Here is a 23,723-nt window from a genome sequence, read left to right on the forward strand (position 1 = left end):
CGTAGTTCAGTTCTCCATAGGGAAATAATTCACAGAAACACACCGAAATATTTTTAAATTGTCCTAGCATTTTAAAATTTTAAATTAGGTAGTTCAAGAACTTCTATTTTACATAAACAAAATCCAGTGGAACTGTGAATCTCTCTACCAGCAGCAAGACCCTGCAAAACATCTTGCACATGGTTCACATAAGCTTTCAGCAAACCTATTGCTGCTTGCTGAACGTGACAGAGCATGCTTGGTCTATTAATGTCTTCACTGCTTTTCCAGCAACAAAGGTGTCTGCAAATAGGTCAATAAAGCATGCCACCGACTACCTAATACTTTTATTGTGACACTGTAAAAAAAAGAAACGCATCATTTTTTAAAAAAGTTTGAAAAATCATAATAAACTCAAATATCTCTTATTTGTTACTTTTAAATCTCTCTGATAAAGCTTAGTACTTAACAGAACAAAAGCAGTAAACAAATAGCATTGGCCTTCTTTCTATGTTTTTTTTTCCCCTCTGATACATTTACCCATTCTTTTCACACATGCTTTTTACTCAAATTCCATATTTTATCCTTCCCTTTTGTCTTGCAACAGAAACATTTGTTTAAAATAAAAGTGAAAGCTCTGACTCTGACTGGTGCCCTGCTAGAAGGTGGTTTACACAACTCAAAATACATTTGTTTTACCTCCTATGGTAAAATTTATGAGCAAATCCTTTACTTATAACATAGACCCATAGCAGTCCAGTTGATGGACACAAGCAGTGTCTAAAACATTCCTCCCCAAAGGAGGAGTGACCAGACACCACAGAAGAACTGGTACAACTCACCACATGTAGTCTGTGCTTTGCTGGAAAAATAAACTTACTTTCATTAAAAAACCTGCATTGGTCTAAACCAAATACCTGTTAATTCACTTTTTGGTACAATGAGTACTTGAAACTAATGTATTTCTTTTTAAAACTCATTTTACATATTAGTTATACAAAATTTTCAAACAACGGCACCAAAAATTTCAAAAATACCTAACAGCTCTTCTAGCCATCAGTGGAACGTGTTGGAGATGATCAGTCTCATTCTGACACTAAAAATTATTTTTGGTAATGCACACTTAGCATCAGCTACATAACCTGGAGGTGAGGGGGAAAAAAACCCCAACAAGGCAGTTTCCCATCACAGTCCCTAATACTTTCAGATTGCAAGAATGGTTTGGCAGGTAAAGCACAAGAGCCAACACACTCAAGTCCTGCTCTCGATTCTGCTGTTCGACCTTGAGCTTCCCTGTATCTCTCGTCCCTGTTCAGTGAGCTGACAGAGATGCTAAAACATTCTTCATTAATATTTGTTAAATGATCTGTGATATTAAGACGGAAGGTTTCTAAAAGTGCAACAATATTCTCTAAGTTCACAAACATTGTAGAAGCCTTCAGTCTCCTAAAAGTAGGAAACAGAGACTCAGTGCAATGTTTTTTTTCTGTTATAAATAGATACCACAATCACGATGGAGGCCAGATTAGACAACTTTCATCTCTGCACTCCCTGAAAGTACAAATTTTTACTCCCAAACTAGACCTAGACTTAGGGAAGACAGACGAGGAACTGGGAATAGCGTCCTTCACTCACAGAATTTTGGGTTGAGAGGGGATTTAGCACACAAAGCTGCAAAGGTTTATCACATCACCCCTTTCTGCTCCAGCTTACAGTCCAAAGTATTAGCTTAAGCCACTAATGCAACATCTTAAACTACAGCAGCTATTTGCTACTTTGAACATGAGTGGCAGCCCTAACCTTCAGGCTGTCTTTGCAACCAAAGCCTACACTTTGTAGTTTGGATTGTCACTTCAAATAAAGATGAAAAGTTAAAGATAATATTTATTTTCCCCATTTCACACAGATCTAATGACTCACTATGCAGACAAGATGAAGAATGACCAAACAGAATGTACTAAAGTGTGATGGCTGTAGGATGGCATGTGGTTTTCCAGGGGAAAAAAAAGTGGTAATGAGAGCTGTCAAATAATTACATCCATTATATGTCTTCAGGAGTAAATAAGGTCAGTCTTCTTAGGTCAAATGATTCTTTCAATTTTCCTACTGGGTCATCCAAATGAAACAAACTGAAACATTCTTTTGGAAGTAAACATGAACTTAGGGTCTCAAAGGAGAAAGGTGAATTTTGCAGAGTTATTTTTGTCTAAAGTAAAAGATAAAACCATCTAGGTAGACATCTATCAAAGCTCAAAACAACTTGGTGATAAATTAGTCTATTTTAAGGTACTGAGAAGCTTTGTAACAACTGCATTAGACATTTGACATATGACCTACAGTGTTCCTGCCTCAAAAAAAAAAAAAAAAGTGAGAAGATATCCTTCTGCTTTTCCAAATTTAAGATATTCCCAGCAATGAAAAAGCCATTACTAATGTCCCTATGCCCTACTCTTAAAAAGAAATAAAGTTTGACTTTTGAGAAGTAGTTCACATTTTTGTTTCAAATTGCCATTAGGGATGGAGGGAAGATGCACAAAGGATACAGGTAAGACAGACCAATATCTGAGCTAGTCCATTTGGCAATCTTTGCTAGAGTGATGCTCACGACACAAATGGTAAACCACTTCAGGAAAACAGTGCAAGGAAAGCAGCAGTGATACATCTCACACACAGTATGGAACCAAATTTCATGGAGGACAAGATTAAAAAAAAAGTAGATCCCACACTTGATTGTTCTAGGTCTCATCAGAAGCCACGCACTACTCATTATAAAGATTAAACTTCAGACACTGTCATGTAATTTTCAATATCTATTATGCCACCATACTAATTGTGTTTTCAGTTAACTGGGTTCCCCTTAGGAAGGGTATACTGTATTTGTAGCTCTCCGTAGACAGAAAAAGTCACAGAAACAAAATAAGTTTTTTCTATTTGGAATTGGGCCAGGGCAGGCTAAACATCATGCAGCTGTGCTTAGTTTATCTCACACTTCCCTTGCAATCTGCACACATGGAGTTCTTCAGTAATGCAACAGAAAATAAACAGAAAGAAAAAGAATGACTAGGAAAAAGAAGATTAAGACCTTCTGCAGTGGCAAGAACCCAAAAGAGCACACAACATTTCTCATTTATACATGGGTCATGGTTAAAATAAAATGCAGTTTTGTTGCTAACTTGTAGAGCTTTAGTTCTACATACAAAAGAGGTGTAATTTTTAAAAATCTGATATATTTGGAATCTACTTATATTTAGAAACCTGCTTGAACATGGAGAACAAAATTTTAAACGTTCTTTCGAAAGTCTCAAAGATGTAATCTATTTTAACATATAACCCTGAGCACAATACTTGGGAGCACCCCCGAAGGCTGCAGTCTGTTTACAGTTGGGTTAAACCAGCAGGTGCAGAAGGACTGCCGAGTTCCCAGCATCACAGTGCTGCCATGCTTCCACCCAGGGTCCCCCCCGAGAGGTGCCAGAGGATGGCTCTGTGCACGCCATCTCTGCCATGCCGCCTGGCAAGCCCGTGGCCCTGGGCATCTCCCGAGGGTGCCGTTACTGCTTTCCTGCTAGAGGCTCTTGCTTCCTCCAAGGGGAGAGCTCAGCTCATTAGCACGATCACTTCCTACCTAACTGGTTTCAATCAAAATGAGAGGGCTAAGCTTCAACCAGGTTGAGTAACATGTCTTTGCTGCTGCAGAGGAGAAGAGACAGATACGGACCAACGGAGTCACTGGGTGCAGCAGCACCCTCCCTCCACAGCCCAGCCATGGTCAGCTGGGGCACATCCACAGCTCTACACTCTCTGCTTGCCCACTGTGGTTCGGCTGGCGCAGAGCCATTGGTGCAGGTATCTCCTGTAGGGCAGTAACCCACGCCATCAGGGCTTCCACTAATGTATTACCTTTGCTACATACTACAACATGGAAATAGCAAACCAAATCTGCAATCTAAATATACAACAAATACAAACGAATTTCTGCATTCTTCAAGCCATTTAATCTACTGAATGTTAAGATTCAGGTCTCTGAGGCAAACTAGCCATGCAAGACAATGTCACTGTAAGCAAATCTATCTACCTCAGTGGATTTCAAGATAGATATTCACATATACACACAGCTCATCATTCCCACACAGTGAAAACTTGTTGTCAGAAAACCTGTAGAGGCCATGGCAACTTTAATTTACCGACTTTTTGCATGTGTTAAGATACAGTCTGTCTAACCCCAGCCAGACATAAGCACCACACAGCTCCTCGCTCACTCTCCCCCAGTGCAATGGGAGAAAGAATCAGAAAAACAAAAGCGAGAAAACTCGTGGGTTGAGATAAAGACAGTTTAATAGAACAGCAAAGGAAGAAATAATAATGATAAAAATAATAAAAGAAAATACAAAACAAGTGATGCACAGTGCAATTGCTCACCACCCACTGACTGATGCCCTGCCAGTCCCAAGCAGCAATCACAGCCTCCCGGTCAACTTCCCCCCGTTTATATACTGAGCATGACACCATATAGTATGGAACATCCCTTTGGCCAGCTTGGGTCAGCTGTCCTGGCTGTGCTTCCTCCCAGCTCCATGTGCGCCTCCTCACTGGCAGAGCATGGGGAAGCTGAAAATCCCTTGAGTTAGTATAAGTACTACTTAGCAACAACTAAAATATCAGTGTGTTATCAACATTATTTTCATATTAAATCCAAACTACAGCACTACACCAGCTACTAGGGAGAAAATTAACCTATCCCAGACAAAATCAAAACCAGGACGCAGTCATAGCAAATGAACGGAAGAACTCTTTTTTGCTCCAACACCCTGCCCAAGCAAGCCTACTTCAAGAAGTGTCTCGACCAGTTTACTTAAATATTCTAGTAAAGACAAAAATACCTAGATCTAATTTGACCAATTTTCATTACAGTTCTTGCCACACAATAACACAGTACATCCCTTAGTACATTGCTTGTGAAGAATTACAGGATTATTTGGTGTGAAATGCTGACAGACACTATCTTTGCCTATGCTGACTCCTGCAATGTGTGCCTGGCGACTTTTGGTGGAGAAGAGTACAGTGCTACTCTCCTACCGCTTCAGGACAAAACTCATGTTTATACTATTAAAAGGTGAATGCTCAGAAGAAGAAAGGACCTGATATAAGTTTGGGATGAAGCATTTTGTAAACATCGTTGGGCTTTGAAATGAGAGATGTAACATGAAAGTATTTATTATTTTGACAACATTGTAATAAATGCCTCTAAGAGAACCTTGACTGTAAACCTCTGGAAGTGTTTGGAAAGCCCATAGTAAGACATGTTTATAGAGTTCCTGGTAACGATGTATGATATTACTTTAATTAAGCACTCACAGAAATAAAATAGTCCCTTCTCCAAGCACCCCTAGAAACCTCCAAGAGAGTTCACAGGTGTCATAATGATGTTACCACTGAAACTCACTACAACTGCAGCTAATTCTCTTCCTCCCTCTCCTTCCTCCTTAGAGAATGAGAAAGTTGTCACATTTACTGTAGTCACACATTAATATCACCAAACTTCTTGGGTATGTAAAACTACTGAAATTCTTACCTCAGATGATTTTGAGTTTTCATAATATATGCCTTGAACCAAGTCACCAATAGCACTTGAAATGAGTTCCACAACCTGTAAAAGAAAAAGGAGAAAAAGCCTTACATCTTTAATTATCACCTAGTTTATTAACAAAGCTACTGTCTGATTTCCAGAGAGCAAATGGTCATAACTGTCCTTGCAAAGAAGCTAGTTGTGAAGAACTGCAGGACTTACTGGGATATACATTGCACAAGTATGATCCTGTCTCACTGCTAAAACCTCTACCACAGTAACTCTTCTATCAAAGTTTTAAGTTAACATAAACGAAAAACAAGATTTTTTTCTTTTTTTCTAAAGTGTGAACGATGGAGCGTATTCTCACAAGGACGTTCACAGAACTAATAAATCCCACTTCATGAATATGAGACAGTACCTCATCTGGGCTTTGTTTTGTTTGGTTTTTTTTTCCTGCCAAGTAAATACTTCACAATACCTCTCACTGGGAGCTGTTAAAATTCTAATCATTGTGGCTAATACAGAAAAGTCAGAATCCATAGAAAGCTAACCTTTCAAATGTGATCATTTGGTATTCGGGTGCCCTGGGAATGCACTGTGGATGTATTTAGTGCATGGCTTGAGGCTCAGCTGTACCACATACACTGCAAGTCTGCAACATGGGAATGTTTAAATCAGATTTATCAATCTGTATTATCTTCAGGTTTGAGACTTTTTAGTTTATTCAAGTGAAGCCTAGAAATCTGAACTTGATCCAGAATGTAAAACAAGCAGTCCACAGTCTCACTGAAACTACTGTACAATTTAAAGTCATGCACATGAACTGTCTTAATTGGAACAAAATACTCAAATTTATTGTAAAATGAAATGCAGGCATTTCAGATCAGCACACCTTAAGGCTACCCCTTTAGTTGCTCACAGAATTTTAATTTATTGCATGTTTAATTTCCTGTGCATATGAGTCTATAGCTGATTCCTCTTTTTGCTTCTTAAAATTCAACATCGTTCTTATGAATGAATGAAAAGATTTAGTTTCAATTTTTATCATTCTCGTAACTGAAGACAAGAAGTCAAATGATAAAACTCGTAACAAAGATATTTTAACATTTAGGCACACTTTATTTGATAATAAAAACACATTTGTATGCTAGTTTTGAGTACTAGAAGAAAGGTTGCATGTTTTCCTTTTTTCAGACACTGGTTCGTATACATATTCATATACACAGTGCAAGTGCTAACTTTAGAAATGGTGCTGATTAAAAGTCATGTTTTTTCTTGCAATGCATATGGGTTAATTTGCAAGACCTATAAAAACAGCCTTAAAAAAAGAAAAAAAAATCGCATTGCCCTTTAGGAAACTAGATACCAAAGAAATATTGTAGCAATAATAGCTGTAGAGGAACTGAAAGGACAATGATCCTACAGTGTTACCAGATGTGTTGAGTTATTTAAGTGGGGAACAGAGAAAATGAGGGGCTTTTTTTTTTCTTTTTTCTTCTTTTTCCACCCCCCATCCCCCCCCACCTTTTTTTTTTAAGGTATCAGATAAGCCCTATTCCCAAATCCAGGAGGATTGAGTATCGCCAATAGGTCTATGAAAGTCTGTAACTAAATGCTGAGGATCAGATTGTATTACAGTTTATACAAGCAACATCCCAAGATTCTTCTGATGGCTAGGACACATAATACAGATCAATCACTCACTAAAAAATGTTATGGTTTGTGAAATTGTCTGAGCTCAGAGACCTACACTGGTAATATGAAGAGGAATTTACAAAGACACTGAGTCCTACTCTAAATGTCAAAGTGATAGTATGAACTTTTAACAATGCATCTGGCTCTGGATAACTAGACCTTTTCCTCTCTCCCTGAAACTCTAGACTGAGCAGGACCCTGTTTTGGGGTTTCTTTTTTCCATCTCTCCTCTCTCTTTTTATTGCAACTCTACTCTCAGAGGCAATTTTAACTGACTTAAAACAATCTTGGTGAAACATTTGTGAACAATTGTACCTCTTCCTCTTCTAGTCTATAAAACATCTTAGGAGTACTACACATCCACTATTTAGAAGAATCCATATATTAAATACCATTAGGCCTTTAGTGACATATTGAATACTATATGTTAGCAAGAATTTAGTATTAACATTTCCTGCCTTCTTTCCAAATATCTCAATTTTTTTTTTTTTTTTACTATTATTTTTCTAAGGTAAATGCAAGGCCATACAGATCACTACCAGGAATGAAATTCCAGTTTCAAGAGCACAGTGGGATGCTTGCATGAGGTTCTGTTACTTCATCAACCCTTAATTTGATCTATGAAAAGCATCTGCTGCATAACGTCAGTGGCCTGGGGTCCTGAACCCTGGGAAAAGCAATGATAAACCAGGTAATTTTCTTCTGTATCCCAAACTGACACAGAGGAAGAAAAATTATTACAGATTCAGTAGTATTCATGCAGACAATGATACACTGACTAGTTCTTATGCAGCACTTTTCATCAGAAAATTTGAAAGCAATCAGCATCTCCCGTAAAATTTATTCCTTCTGTTTTATATAAGGGGAAAATAGTGCCAGGGAACTGATTTTCCCCCAAATTATGCAGCATGCCAGCAGAAGAGCAGAAAACAGTATCCAAGTGGTCTCTATTCTCATCGGTGCCTTTCTACCTGACCAGTGCCTTGTTCCACTTGCTGATGTTTCTGATAAGTAAGACTGAAGAGCAGGAAAGTTAGATTAAAAAGCAAGTGCTCTCAAGTGCTTTTCTTCTTATTTGAAGGTTGAGCTTCATTGTAAACAAGTTCAAAGACAGCGAAAGGGAAGAAAGGAACTCCCAGAATCAGTGCTTGAAAACAGCAACATCTCAAGAGACCAAAGGCAGCCTATTGATAATCCATCTTTCCACTATTTTTCCACTCCGCTACACATTTTTGAGAAACCTGGTCCTTCTTAGGTACTCGAGATGAGCAGGAGTAGCAACTTATTGAGATAAAACAAACTTTCACTCTATTTTTCATTTTCTACTCTGCATCAGCATCTTCCAAAGTACTGTTTTCTGTTCCCCGAGAGCATCTGCAGGGCTAGGAGCAGCCCAAGGGATGACCCATTCCTTGCACTTGAGAAGGGCACATGCAAGTAATTTCTAGCCCTTTAAACACATGTTCTGCAACAGTTCTGCCACTCTTTTGTTTTTGTTTTGTTTTTCCCCTAAGGAGGTATTACTTTAAGGCCTTTTGTAGAGATGCGATCTCTTCTGCTTTTAAAAGGTCAACACAAAGGCCAACAATTTAGGATGAACATAGGGAAAAGAGATGGATTGTTAAAGCTAAAGTCTCTCCTACTATCTAGGCAGAGTAAGTGTATAACATGATGTAAATTCTGGACACAAGAATATGATTGCTAATTCTATAGCAAGACAGAATGCAGGCTCTGAACTCTCTAATTTATGCAAATATGAAATAGTCCAGAAGCCTGGGCTACATTTAAGTGCCAGGAGAGCTCTGTAAGTTTGAAGATCAGAAGTTTGGTGAAATTTAATTTGTCCTTTTCTGGTATAGGAACTTACTTGTCAAAAGGCACAGCTCTAGCCCTTCAAGGCTCTTTAAATTTACTTTGAGTCTAGTTTCTCAAGCTCAGATTTTCAAAATATTAATTGAAGAAATAAAACAAAATGGTGGCAATTTTCTTAGTGGTTCAGAAAATTACTCAAGATGTTCAACCAACCACTCACTGAATCTCCTCCCTCCTTTTCCTGAAATCATACTAAAACTTTCAGGTAGTTTACTGATGACCCATCTATAAAATAATCCAGGGTTCAGAATTCCCAAAGCATTCTGTGTACATGACGACACAGAATAGGGCCATGTGTTCAATGTCATGGGTACAGCAGCCTGGTTCTTGCCTGCAGTTGACTGCCTTGGGAAATCCAGCTCTGTCTATAAAAAACAGAGGTGTATTTTAATTAAAAGTGAAACTTTAAAGTTGGAAGAACTGCAGGAAAATCACAGAATATAAGACATTTTGGTAGAACACTTTCTTCAAAGTTAGAAAATAAGATCTAGACTCCTTAAAGCACAGTAAAAAGAATGGATTCTGGGCCCCACTCAGCCTTCAATGGGGTTCTAAACACCCTGGATGAAAATAAGACATTGCTGCCATCAATTTAGCAACTCAAGCACTTTGTTCCCTTTACTTGTCTTTGACATATTTTGTTTAAAGTGCACTGCAACAAAACACTGCATATGTATTTTTCCCTGGTTTTCTTTCTAGTTTAAAAAAAAAGAATGAATTTGAGCTCCATTCAATGTGTGGTGGTTTTATTTTCAATTTAGCAGCTGAAAAGGAATTGATTAAACAGATCACTCTCACTCTATTTCAGAATACTAATATAGTGTCTCTCCAGACTCTACTGGATATCTTCAAGGGGAACATCAAGGAAAGGATGAAGCTCTTGCAGGAAGACAGGAAACAGCATTAGGAAGAACACAGCAATGGATATGTCTTTGTTCCTCATCCTTCCTGATTTCTATTTGACAAACTTCCTTAGCTTTGCCAAATTCCTTTCAAGAAGAACCACAATTCCTTCCTTTCTTAGTCTTTCTCTTTCTGTCTCTTTGGGCTGCTGGTGTTGAACCAATATCCTTTCCTCACACATCTGCTAAGACAGACCCTACTCCTTGCTGCTGATGCACAGACTTCAAAACATAGCAAGACTTCTCCATACAAGTCAACAAGAAAATTAGATAAATTAGATAGTCAGGAAACAGTAAATACACAGATAAAAGTTCCTTCAACTTGCACTTGACTTCCATCCCCAAATATTTCCAGACTTAAAAATTCCATAGAAGTTCTTAGAATTAAAATGTTCTCCTGCATTTGACACAGAAATATTCCAACACTAGGAAGCTAAAGACGAAACTCAGTAAACAGCTGAAGCTGAATTTGCATTCTTCAATAAAACCTGAAAAAAAAAGATGCAAAGCCTCCAAGGAGTTCCAAGAAGACTGGAATTCCATTTTCTTTCCTGGTAACCTCCTCAAACATCATTAGTCATACAGGTAACTATGCGTGCCAGCCTAGAGATTTTTTTTAATATAATGTTTATTGAATCCTATTGGATTTACTATTTGAAATTATCTTGAGCTTTACTATTTTTGAAGCTGTCCCTCTCTTAGTTGAAACACATAGAAAGGAAAGGACTCCTCACTGTTATTTCTATTCTAGCAAGCTTTAAATGCTCTTAGAAAAAACATCTATGGTTTTCTTCACTCTGTTAACGATGAATTAGTAGCAAAATACAATGTGCAATGCAAACACATCACCCAAACCCACTACTTGATGAAAAGGTACTTTGTAGACATAAAAAAGTCCTTCAAAATAATCATCAGCAGTCAATTTGAATACTGTTAGTATTGTCAAATACCTAAGGTCAGTCTGCCTTAAGGATTTTCAACAGTGTTAAGTTACCCTTTTTATTCTGATGTAACACTATCCACAGAAGGGGTTTTCACTAGTATGAAGACTTTTAGTGCATAATTCAGTAATTTTCCTTAATGATAACATAACCAACAGAAGAAATATTTTTCCCTTCTCTGCCTCCACACAGCATCTTACAGAGGGTGTCTTTGGAAATCCAGTGCAGCAGATCCTTGCACTAAAGCACTCAACCAACTGTTGATGAGTGACTCAGGTTAGAGGAGTATGTGATTTCTTCAGCTTGACCTTTTTGGATGTGTTAATTTCATTACACCTTTCTTCTATATAAAATAGTAAACAAAAAAGGTATCACTATAGGGTTCTGTAGCCATAAAACCCTCCTCATCAATAAATGACGCAGAAAAGCATGGCTATAAAACACTATTTCCAGTCATTCTGGTGCAGACAACCATTAAACTGGGTTACATTCACAAACGAATTGCAGATTAAACTGAATTTTTAAAAAATCTGATCAGCTCTTAGTTGACAGAAATTACACCTGCAAGTGGTATTAACTATTTTGCATAGACTGTATCTGAATAAACGTGAATCAAAAGTAATACCATTTAGTATCCGACAGATGGAATCAACTAAACAAAGCTGCAGATGTTCGTTAAACTAGCAAAACAACAACCCACCGTACCAGGAGTAGCAGCACTCAGATTCCAGACTCCAAATTAAATGCTGCTGAATTTCAAAACACTAATATTAACGACCAGTTCCAGTCCATACAAAGATTCAATCTTCTTGCAAGCCAACAAGATGTCAAATACCTCAGCGTTTTGTTTAAAAATACAATTAACTCATCTACATTACTGCTATAACTTTCTGCACCATACATACTATGTTATTGCACTGAGGTCACTCCAGATGTAAAGGCACTCGTACTAAAAATTTGACCCTGGGAAGGTTAAAGATGATCTTTATAGCAGTGAAAAAAGAGGGGAGGATAATCTGTCTCCTTATTTACAAGACACATATATTTTAACCTCTCCTAGTAACACAATGTGTATAAACACCTGCTGGGAAGGAATGAAGAAGAGGGAGCCAAATTCTTCTCAGCAGTGCCCACTGACAGGATGAAGCAATGGGCACAAATTAAAACATGAAATTCCAGCTGGACACATGAAAACACTTTATTGTGAGGGCATCAGACAATGGAACAGGTTGCCCAAAGGGGCTGTGAAGTCTCCATCTGTGTAAATATTTAAAAGCCATCTGGACATGGTCCTGGGCAACCTGCTCTAGCTGACCCTGCTTGAGCACAGACCAGATGATCTCCAGAGGTCCCTTCAACCTCAACCATTCTGTGATACCAGCAGCTGTTGCAGGAGGACCACATCCGATTTTGCATACTCATATCTACAGCACCAGTAATAAGAACTTTTCTCATCTTTGAAATAATAAAAGCAAGGCTACAAAGATGATGCCCAATACTCTCTTAGGGAAGGGTTAAGTTTACTGATTGTACTGGGAACAGATTTCCCTTCTACGACAAGCTAAGTTCTTGTGAGACTAAGAAACGCCATCCAGAAAAATTTTAGATTCTTATCACTATTGCTAACAGCTTTGAATTGCAACTGAATTATCAGAAAAATCTATTTTCACTCTTTAAAAGCACATTCTCTGTTGAAGTTGTACTCCAGGTTGACAGCTGACTATATACTAACCACCGTGACCCTCCAGTCCTTCTGCAAAATTGTTTATTAACCACTTTGTCATTAAAGTCCACCTCTAGAACCAAACATGTCCTAAAATCCCATCCACCCAAAGATGGATATTAATATGTTTTAAGTCCTCACTCCAAAAAAAGCCTGTTTGAGATAATATTGCTAAAACAGTATTTCACCAGAAACAGATTCGACTGCTTTTTATCCTGCAGTGCGCTCTCAATATGAATGTTACTATATTTAAGAAACAGACTTTAAATAAAGACAAGAAAAGAGAACTTGTGATCTTCCACTGCTTCAGCTACAAAAAGAATGAAGTTGGCATTATAAATATTGTTTGTGGAGGACATCACCTTCTGCAACTTTATGAAAATTAATTTTCATTTTATAATTGTGCATGAGCTAGAGCTATTTAGCAGTTCATTCCCCCATGACGATTATTCATGGCTGTGAAAAAAAGAGCTGTAATGAACATCTCTGCTTTAAGAAGCCCATACAGTGGCAATACCTATTCTAAGTAGGTGGTGAATGAAGCAGCAGAACTGCTGGCTCTTGCTAGTCCTTTCTCACAGTGTGCATCTCGCGCAGAATCAAATATCACATACCCACAAGTTTTCATTACTTCAGCTTCTTAGAATAAATTTTGTTTTCTTTTGAATATCTATTTCCTACACATTCTGGCAGCGATCAACATCTTGGATACAGTTTGTTGTCAACAGTTAAGGAAATATCAAATATAGACACTTTGTAATATCTGGCTCAAATCTTTGAAAGGCAATCTCTTCTTTGAAAAGTGAGGGGGTTTGCCTTTTAAAAAATATAAGAACCTTTCTTCCGTAATTTGGTCTTAACTTTCAATGAAGTTGATTTTTATATATATACACACACAATATGCATATATACACATATATTAAAGCCTGCAAATATTTTTGACTCCTGAACTGTCTTCACAACTAGACAACTGCCAATTCAGTGTCATATGTTAAGGGAGCAAACAACAAAGGGACAGACACTGCTACCATGCCTATCCAGAACACATTTCCCAGGTATAGTGATTATCTTGAGATTTGAATGACCTCTGACTTTCTTCTCAACAAAATCATCTTTTTCTTCAGTGTCTTCAAATTAGTTTTCAGTTTCTTCTTCAATGATGCTCAAGAGTAATCTCTGAAAAGCCTTCTCTTTCACGTAGAGATAAGCATATTAGTATTTCCCAAAACCATTCTGTTAATTAGAATGAGGCACACAGCAGTTCTATGAGAAGAACTACATACAGATGTGTTAGAAGTAGTGTGTGGTTTACCTCTGAGGGGGACAATATTTACCTGGAATAAAGACAGGTATTCAGTTCAGGAACGCAAGCAGTAAACACTGACTTTGGTCTGCTCTGGTCTCTGCAGACCAGAGAAGCAGAAAGACATGCCCAATTGCTACTATGAGGAAGGCAAATTCACATGCAAGTTGAGGAAACTGTTAGTGAAATGATTCAGAGGCAAGAACACTAAATGGACTTTGTGCAAATCAGTACGAAAATCCTTAGCAGTCTATTGAAAATTCATCAGAACTGAGTGGGTAATGCTCTTCTGAGACTGTTACTTCCTCTGTCAACGCAGCATTGAGACAGAATCTCAAACACAATTCAGTTCTTGAAAGCTCCATGCCTCGATGCTTTCAAAATATTCTTGCAGTATATTTTTGGGAAAGAGCTTCAATCTTAGACTTGATGATTCACAGTGACCAGGTATTTTAATATCAGTCTCAATCTCAGTCCATCCATGTTCTGCAGCAGTCATTTTGCTACAGGTCACTGGCTGTAAGTCACACATGTCCATAAGGCAAGTGGCAGAAATCACTCGTCTCTTCCTTTTTTTATTTTTTATTCTTTTTTAAAACTATTTTTTTCATGCAGAAGTGGGAGGACAGAAAACAGACTGAAATCTAAACATAAAATTTTCCAGCAGTTCCATGGCCAAGAACCACAGAAAAATAAACTCTTTAAATACAGCCCTATGCAAACTGAAGTACGTTCTAGCTTTGGGAAAGGTTAACATAACCATTAGCTCTAAAAACCAGTACAGGTGCAAAAGGTCACTAAGGTAAAGGATAGACCTATTTGAAGAACGCACTGATTAGGAATCAAAACAAAGTTAAAGCAGTTGTAATCTCAAAACCATCATTCACTGCAATACAGATCAAAAAGGCGACTGTTTCTAACCTATTACTGCAACTACACAGTAAGTCTAATTTTTAGAATTTCAATTAAATTAATAAGTTAATTAGCTGTGTCACCTAATCCTCTAACTTCACCTCTCCAAAAGATTGCTTTTTAAACATGTAACTGCAGACATTAAGGTAGTGAAATCTTACAAATATTTAATTATATCACCAGTTCTAGGTAGCAAAAGTGAAACAGAAAAAAAAAATCTGTAAAAGACTCAGAAGTCAGAATGCTTCATTTGTTCAGGTGTTATTTTAGAGACTATAAATTTACTTCTTGAAAACAAAGGCAAATGATGCACTTGCTAAGGAGCTGTTCCACTGACACAATCATGAAAAAGGGCAATGGGAAGAGAACAATGCAGCAATCAGGAGATTCACTAGCATCATTCTACAATTTTATCATCAACATCACAAAAACTGCTACCTCTAATGACAGCAGAAATGCTAGGCAAAAGTTTTAGGGTAGTAGAGTGGGAAAAATTTGATTACCAAGTACTGATTATTGTCCAACAGATTTTCATCTTTTATCTCTAAACTACAGGATTTTTTTTTCCCTAATGCTTAAGTACTTTCATCAGCTGTTATAAAAAGCACCTTTTTGCTACCAAAGGAACTTCACATGACTGTCAATAAAACTGCAGCAAAGAAATCTCCTTATTAAAAATCCAGTGTTTGAGAACATTGGGCAGAAAAAATAAGATGTCCACAAAATGAAAATAAAGTTTGTTTGAATTACAATCTCTTATTTTTTAAGGTAAACTAAAACCAAATTTACCTCTTAGAAGTGGATGCAAATTAGTAAATTTTGGTGCATCCTAAAAATAATTAAAACTAATAACAGTTTTCTTAATAATTGATTTGTAATTACGTATGAATCATAAGGATGTATTTCTCAGTATTGAAAGTGTGTTTGCATTCTCCAATAAAATCTATGCTAAGTTGTATGCCAATATCGAGTATGTATCTCAATATTTAAGATACAGAACCCAAAGGGTTGCCCAAAGAAGAGCTTTATTCAGTAATAAATGCAATCATGATGGCTATGATGTCCTATGTCATCTCATATTAGGTTAAAAGTTCAAAAACATTACCATTCTTCCTTGGTTTTCTTCTTCCCCATTACCCAGATAAAACAGTGTACCTTAAGTGCACTTTTCCATAAATCAGTTTTCCATAAATCATCTCTTTAAACTTATCTATATTTTTTAGCGGTGTCTGGTTTTGAGACACGCCCTTGTGGCAATCTAAAATACTAAATTAGAATAAAAGTACTCAGTAATATAGACACTATCCTACTCCCTATCTAGTCCAGTACATCACCATCAAGCAGTGCCTGAGAGGAAGATACAGCAAGACAGACACAATAATATATCTTTATCCTGCTCTCTAGAAAAAATTTTGAAGGTTGTTTTTCTTCATTTTATTTCTCTCAAGAACTCAACTTCACTATTAAACTTTATAACCTGTGTCTCTTAATCCAATCTGATCGGTTTCTGACCAAATTCATGCCTCAGTGTCATCGAGCTGCCCTGTGAGATGATAATTTTAAAGGTACTCACCTCTAACAGAAACTTGTATTGGGAAAGAAAAAGAAGTAGGTAAGTAAGAAGAGGTGAAGAATTAAGAATAATTAAAAATATATGCATGATTCGAAAATGGTTTTGCCATCAGCTTCAGTTTTCTATATTAACACTGTAACTGGGAGCAAACACACTGCTTCTGGTTCTCACCTCTTCTCCGTGATTTTTATCAGGGAGTATAGTGAGAGGACAAGGGGTAACAGTTTTAAAGTGAAAAAGGGTAGATTTAGATTAGATATCAGGAAGAAATTCTTTACGGTGAGGGTGGTGAGGCACTGGAACAGGTTGCCCAGGGAAGCTGTGGATGCCCCATCCCTGGAGGTGTTCAAGGCCAGGCTGGATGAGGCTTTGAGCAACCTGGGCTAGTGGGAGGTGTTCCTGCCCATGGTAGGGGAGTTGGAACTAGGTGATCTCTAAGGTCTCTTCCAACCCAAATCATTTTACGATTATATGATTTTTTCATCCTGCCTTCTCTGATTAATACAGTTACTGAATCTCAAGGAGAATTCAGGTTAAAGGGTCTTTGTTTATTTTATGTAAAATACATGTATTTTATGTAAAATTTACATACAAAATGTAAATATACTTAGTGGGTATTTATGGCTAAGATTCTCCACCAGAGAAAACAATGAAGAATAGCTTTTTCAAAGTAACTTTCATTGCTCCAAAAAGAACTCATCTCACAACTATGTTTACCAAGAAGCACCTTCTGCTGACCTCAAACAAAATGAAAAGTGCTGTTCTGAAGGACAGTAATTTTGACTTATTACAAGTCTCACAACTTTTTTATGTTTACCAAGTTTACCAAGAAGCACCTTCTGCTGACCTCAAACAAAATGAAAAGTGCTGTTCTGAAGGACAGTAATTTTGACTTATTACAAGTCAGTGACTGCTAATGGCTGCCTTTACATAAGCAAAAAGACTTTTCCTTTTAAATATGACATTTCTTACAGGATTCTTGGCAGTATGCACACTTCATGTTCTTTAGAATAAGTTTTCAGTTTTGAAGAGGGGACCATAAAACTGCCACTAATCCTAAGAATGATTTCTTTAGCCAATCCATGATTTTTCACTGGTTTAATACTGAAAATATATTTTAAAAGTTTATATTCTCTTGACATCATTCAGGAAAATAAAAAGCCTGAGACAAGTACTACCTTTCTTAAACGACCTTTAAAAATCAAAATTGTAGACGCTAGCTGACTTCTTTGTCAATTCACAAAAATGCCAATTTACATCAAGAGAGTAACTGGCAAAATTCCAGACAGGGTACACTCTCCATAACCTCCCCTGGTCAGCAAGGAACCAAGTCACTCAAGTTCAAAACCGAGCCTTCCCCATAGGACCACAACCGATGCCACACAAGCAGAATCCATAGCTCAAGACAAGCAATTCTTCTATGGAGCACAGTGTACATTCCGACTGTTGCAACAGGAAGACTTACATGAATAACTTGTTGATGTTTATGCAAACACAAGGCCTATTTTGTAAACAACATGTTTATGCCTTTAGGAATACATAAACTTAACATAAGGAAATGCATCCACTATATAAGTACTACATCTGTGCTACTGTTTATTTATAAGCAAATAATGCTTAATAAAACAATGCTCTATAATGTGGTCTTCTGGCAGAGCTCTGCATTGACAGACAAGATTCTTAAACTCAATTCCAAGCTTTCAGGCTGTAAATTTTGGAGTGCTTTTGTGAACAGATTAATCATTCCAACAAGAGCTCACTGAACTATAGTGGGGAAAACCAGAGTCATTCTTAAGATTTCATTAAGAACTAAAGAGAATGCTGCCATTACATGTATTTCAGGTTTTTAGGCAAAGCTTTTAGTTTTCTTTCTTTTTTTTTTTTCTGAGGTTTTTAGTTTTTGTTTTGGATATGCTGTTTTCTGGTGGTTTGGTTTTGGTCAGTTGGTTTGTTTGCGGGTTTTTTTAAAAATACCAAGTGATGCCTTCCTATCAGTTTATGGAGTTTTAAGCAATGACTTTACAGATTATTTTACCACTTTCTTTAGTCATCAGCACATTACAGTAGGCATTGCACTAAAACGCTCCATTTCATCCTTCTGAAGTTTTATGTATCTCTGTCTTCAGACTGTGGGAGTATCAAAACTAGGTCACAACTACATCTTTTATGCACGCTCTCTACAGTTTCATAAGACAACTGATAATACAGATGTTCTAGGAAGCTCCAGCTCTAGTGCTGCAACAAGTTTCTTCCAAATTATCTGTGATATACCCTGAAAAAGCACAATATTTTATAATATCACAGTCAATATTCATACATCACTTGTGTTAAAATGTCCATATCATGTATCTGGCTGACAGGTGACAAAATGCCAATTAATGCTTATTACTTTTGCTGTGTTTGCATCTGAACACCACACCAAAAATATTACAGGAACAACAAGTTACTTAAGCAGAAATCAAAGACAAAACTAATACTTTTTGCTACCAGAGTGAAAGAAGCACTTTCATGCAACAAAACCTGCTGTTTTATCCCCACATCCTTGGCTAGGCAAAGCGAGACAACACATGTTAAAGACGTATTACCTTCAGAAGGCAACAAAGAACCAATCCTTAAACATATCCTTTTACACTTCTTAAAAATTATTTCACATATTTATTTAAAACTGCATGTGGTCACATATCCCACAAGATAGTTGGGAGGTACCGTATTTTGTTAGGCAAACATCATTTACTTTTCCATTTCTCCCACATCCACATGCGAATGATGACTTTTACAAATATCACAATCCTAGTATCAAAACACTGCAACCTCAAAATGAGAAAACCTAGCAAAATAACTCCGTCATCCCATAAGAAATCAGGACATTACCAGGCATTAGTGTGGTGTTGTTTAAGTAGCAAAAACCAACCATGTCCTTCCTTGTCAAAGGCTCACCATTCCCGAACCCTCTGCTAACGTACCAACTACTAAAAGATCCCAATCCAGTTCCACCTGGGGCTCAATTCTGTTCTAAAATCCACGGGTTAGCAAGGTCCAATCTACTACAGGATGCAGTTCTGAAGTAACATTATATCCATGTTATCTTTAATCAAAAACATAATTTATGACCACAATCAGCAGGCCAAGAAAAGCCACCATCCAAAATACAAAGTGGACAAAAAAAGGATAGTTTATAGAAGGTAATAAAAAAGTTAATATTAATGTAAAAAAGAATTGCAAATACATATGGCCTAATCAATCTAATCCTTTGTAGCTGTAGAAGTTTTTCGAAGAAATTACTGTTCATTTTAAAGTTTTTACTATCTGAATAAATTTAGAACTTTGCCATGATTACAAAATGCATCTGCCCTTCAGTACTTCATTTTAAGCCTTAAATACCAACTTTTAATCATAATTAATGTCTCATAATTTCACAAAGTAGAAAATGAGAATGCTTTCTTCTGAATTATTATGTGTGTTCAAAAACCAAAATTTTAGATTACTTTATAAATAGCACAACAGCAGAATTTATTTTACAGGAGGCTTCCTAACTGACTTCTCAAGAAATCTTGACTCCTTGTACTGCAGATATTAACAACAAAACAAAACACACCCTAAAACCTTCTTTTGCATAACTTTAGCAAATGAATGAGAAGTAGGAGCACCAGTTTAAAAGAAACCCCCAAAATCACAAACACAGAGCCTTGAATTTTATTATCATCATTACAGTTATATTCCACAACAGTAGGGAGAAGAGGAAAATTACTACGAACTGACAACAACTCCTATATTTAATGTTATTTAAAAATCAAAGTGTTACCTAAGGCAATTACCTTGCAGCTTTTTAATATCTACAGGGAAAAGCCTAAGGGAAAATAATTGACTTTGTTAATTTTACCCTTGGCAATTATAAAATGGCTCTGCATTTCATTACGACTACAGAATTTCACATCTAATTGTCAGCCCCAAGAGAAGCACGGAGATAAATGCATCACACACAAGCTTAGACAAGAGTTTAACAGCACAATAGAATTATCTTGGTAGAAGTGGTTTCAGTTAACGCTAAAACTCCCTCTAGTTTAAATTCTAGTCTATACAAGGGCTACGCACATTATAGAGGTTATAGCCTACCATGGTCAGTACCATGTATGATACAATGCTGCTCATTTCATTAGACAATTTGCTGATCTACCAAATAAATGCCAGCAAAAAAGCAGTATTGTGATTTTTACTTTTTACATAAAAGAAAACAAAACATTATGAAGGAAAAAAGTCACAGTTATTTCACACTGCTGAAAAAGAGATGCCAGATTTGAAAATTCCTCATTTACAAAAGAATAAATACAGTATGTTTAAATCATTGCACCTGTCAAGAAATTTCTATAGCTTGTACTACAATTTTTCTAACTTTGCTAGTAGGGTTAGACGTATGAAAAAGAATAATTTACTAAGTCAATCAGTTTCCATAATGGCATCCCACTTATCGTATGTAGAAGCTATGAAAGTATTTAGATGTCAGAAAAACGAAAAAAAAGTGCTAAAATGTTTTGGCAGAATTATCCGACATGCAGTATAACGATTGCTTTAAAAAAAAAAAAAAAAAAAAGTATTTCTTTGCACTTGTGCTTCATTTCGCTGTAGGCTTGTTTCCTGGCAAGTCTTCAGGGATTATACATTGCTGCTGCAATAGTTAATGATGTAGTAAATGCAAAGTAATAGGTGCTACATTTTGTAACAGTTTCCTCTTATGTTGAAACAAAAAAAATGATGTAGGGTTAAATTATCTGGTCTGTCTTGAGAATTTTACTAAGTACTAAAAAAAATGAATGGATACAAATCAACAATAATTAGTAAAATCAATTGCACCCCATTTTGGTTATGACAGGACTAAAATTTTGCACTAGTTAATATTTTTTAGAAAATACTTGTTACCAGTTATCACCATAATGGCTTAATCCACTATTCCAGCAGGTTGCATCTAATTTTCTGTCTGTTCTCCTGAATCTCAGCTCTATGGTACAAAATGACACCACTTTTGAGAGAAACTGTCACACTTATAATCAAAGCAGTAGAGAAATACACAACTATGATCATAAGGAGCTCTAGCATGAGAATCTAAAAACAATAGACTCCTTAAACTCAGGATTAAATCTATGCTGATTATTGACAATTGCATGTATGACAAACATTTCTTTTACATTACGATATGGCAGCAATTTTCAGACATATAAAAAGTACCCCTGCAAAAAAGAATTGGTTTCTGTTTCTACTGGAATGGCACACTAAGCTCTCTACCTATACACGTAGTTAGGTGTTACATTAGACTGGCACAGAGATGCCCAGGAATCTCTCTCCACCGCAGGAGGCTTTAAGAACATGCTAGACAAATATATCAAGAATTATTTGGTGTAAGTGATCCTACTCAGGGAAAAGAACAATCAACTAGAGATGCTCTCTTAAGGTTTCCATCAGTCTCATTTGCTAAGATCATACATATATGCAATTTGCCATGAAAAACATTTCCCTGAAAAGTTTCAGTTTGCCTGAGTAGCTGAATTGCAGCTGCCCTTTAGAAGCCAGTACATCCACGTTAACAGAGCAATCGAATACTCAGGGGCATCCAAACATGTAACAAAGTAATTTTACTAAGACTAAAAAGTCACCTGAGCACTGTGTAGAGAAAGAAATTAAGCCTCTCCCCCCCAAGAATTCCCTAAGACAGACAAACCTTTCACAAAGCACAAGGCAAAACAAAATAACAAACCAAACATGTTTTCAGCTGTCGGTCTGCCAGAGGTGTGTAGTCTGACATGTCGTGAGGATGCCACTGCACATATGTTAAATTCACCACATTAACCACTCGTCCCGTACTACAGTGCTTCAGAAGGTATGCTACAGGCCTCACCACAGTAATTCTAAAGGACAGTGGTAAACATGTTCACAGCAGCAGCCTGTCAATCCACCTACAGCTGTAATGTCTATACACTGATTTTTAAAGGATGCTCCATATATACATACATATCATAACCACTGATTTTTTAAAGGGCCTCTCTTTTGGAAGATTCACTAATAGTTACTTGCTCTGCTAGCAGAAGAATTTTTTTTTCTTTTTACCTTGGTATTTTGCAACTGTGCAAGGCTTGTGCAAGCATTTGCTAGAAGAAAATCTCCACTCAGAACAGCCATTTTATTTCCAAACTGCATATCCTTCAGTGGGCCATCGCAGGACTTGAGCTCACCAATATTCACTATGCCACGATGCACCAGAAAGGCAGTGTGGATCAGTTCCGTAATCTCAGCCAGGCTTCTTTGACTGAAAGCAAAGAAAAAGTACCATTATTTTGATGCTATGAATAAAATATAATTATTAGGGGGGAAAAAAAGACCCAACTGCTTGTGCTAAACAGTTATTTTATGAATTATCATGTAGCTCTTCTGTGTACTTCTAGAAGCCACAACCAAGAGGTGTTAAGCACAGAAAACTATCACCAAGTATTTCCAGGTAAGCCGCAGGTACCACAGGTTCCATTGGAAGGAACTCTGCCTTTTGTTTGAATTCTTTGGCAAAATAAAGCTAAGTAATCAATACAGTCCTCATGGTGCTTTCTTTTTCTGTTTTGTCTTCTAGAAGCTTGAGGGACACTGACATGAAGAAAATGCCAAGCAGAAAGTCCTGATGGGAAGGAACAAAGGACGTATCGGCAGGGGAGTCACGAGTAAGCTGATCTGAACACTGTAAGAATGCTGCAGTCAATGTCTGCTCAAACTAGAGTTAAATTAATAACAGGATACCTTGCAGTTCAATAATACCAAAGGGGGAGGGTGAAGGAGAGACTGGAGAAACAGCTGAACATTTTAAAACTGTGCACTAACAATATGTCCCTGGTTGTTTTAGAAGAAGCAAAGGTGATTGTCCAGAAAAGGAGCCGACCCAACTTCATTTGGACAGGTTCACAAATCACTTCTTATACCAACACAGAGTGTGCTACATTCTGAATTTAGGTGTTTCAAATCCCTGTGAGAGGCTTGTCCTCTATTTATTTTCATTTTTTGGAAAAGGCATGAAAAGAGTAATGTAGCACAGCCCTTTCCTCCCCTCCTCCCACAATTCAACCCTGCAGCTCCCAATAGTTAGTGGCTGTCACTCCAAGAAGCCCAGAGATGTCACCTCAGCTCAGAACTACATCAGGGCGATGAACAGACATAATAACTGAGCAGGGACAAGGCGAGCAGGGAAGCAACATTCTGGAACATCCTCTTAATGCTACAAGA

General features: G+C 37.1%; 1 protein-coding gene across 1 annotated transcript in view; it reads right to left on the minus strand.

Moving 5' to 3' along the window:
• The window catches only part of PDSS2 (prenyl (decaprenyl) diphosphate synthase, subunit 2), a gene marked incomplete at its 5' end in the record, with an annotated part of 42,627 nt that extends 19,858 nt beyond the window's left edge, over positions 1-22,769 (minus strand). Inside the window, 2 exons of the mRNA XM_010073640.1 lie at positions 5,552-5,626; positions 22,566-22,769. Of these exons, the coding sequence (XP_010071942.1) occupies positions 5,552-5,626; positions 22,566-22,769 (279 nt within the window). The remainder of the gene's footprint in view (positions 1-5,551; positions 5,627-22,565) is intronic.
• Between the last annotated feature and the right edge of the window lie 954 nt (positions 22,770-23,723).

The sequence above is a fragment of the Pterocles gutturalis genome, unplaced genomic scaffold (genome assembly GCF_000699245.1).
Source record: "Pterocles gutturalis isolate BGI_N339 unplaced genomic scaffold, ASM69924v1 scaffold24382, whole genome shotgun sequence".
NCBI classification, from domain to species: Eukaryota; Metazoa; Chordata; class Aves; order Pterocliformes; family Pteroclidae; genus Pterocles; species Pterocles gutturalis.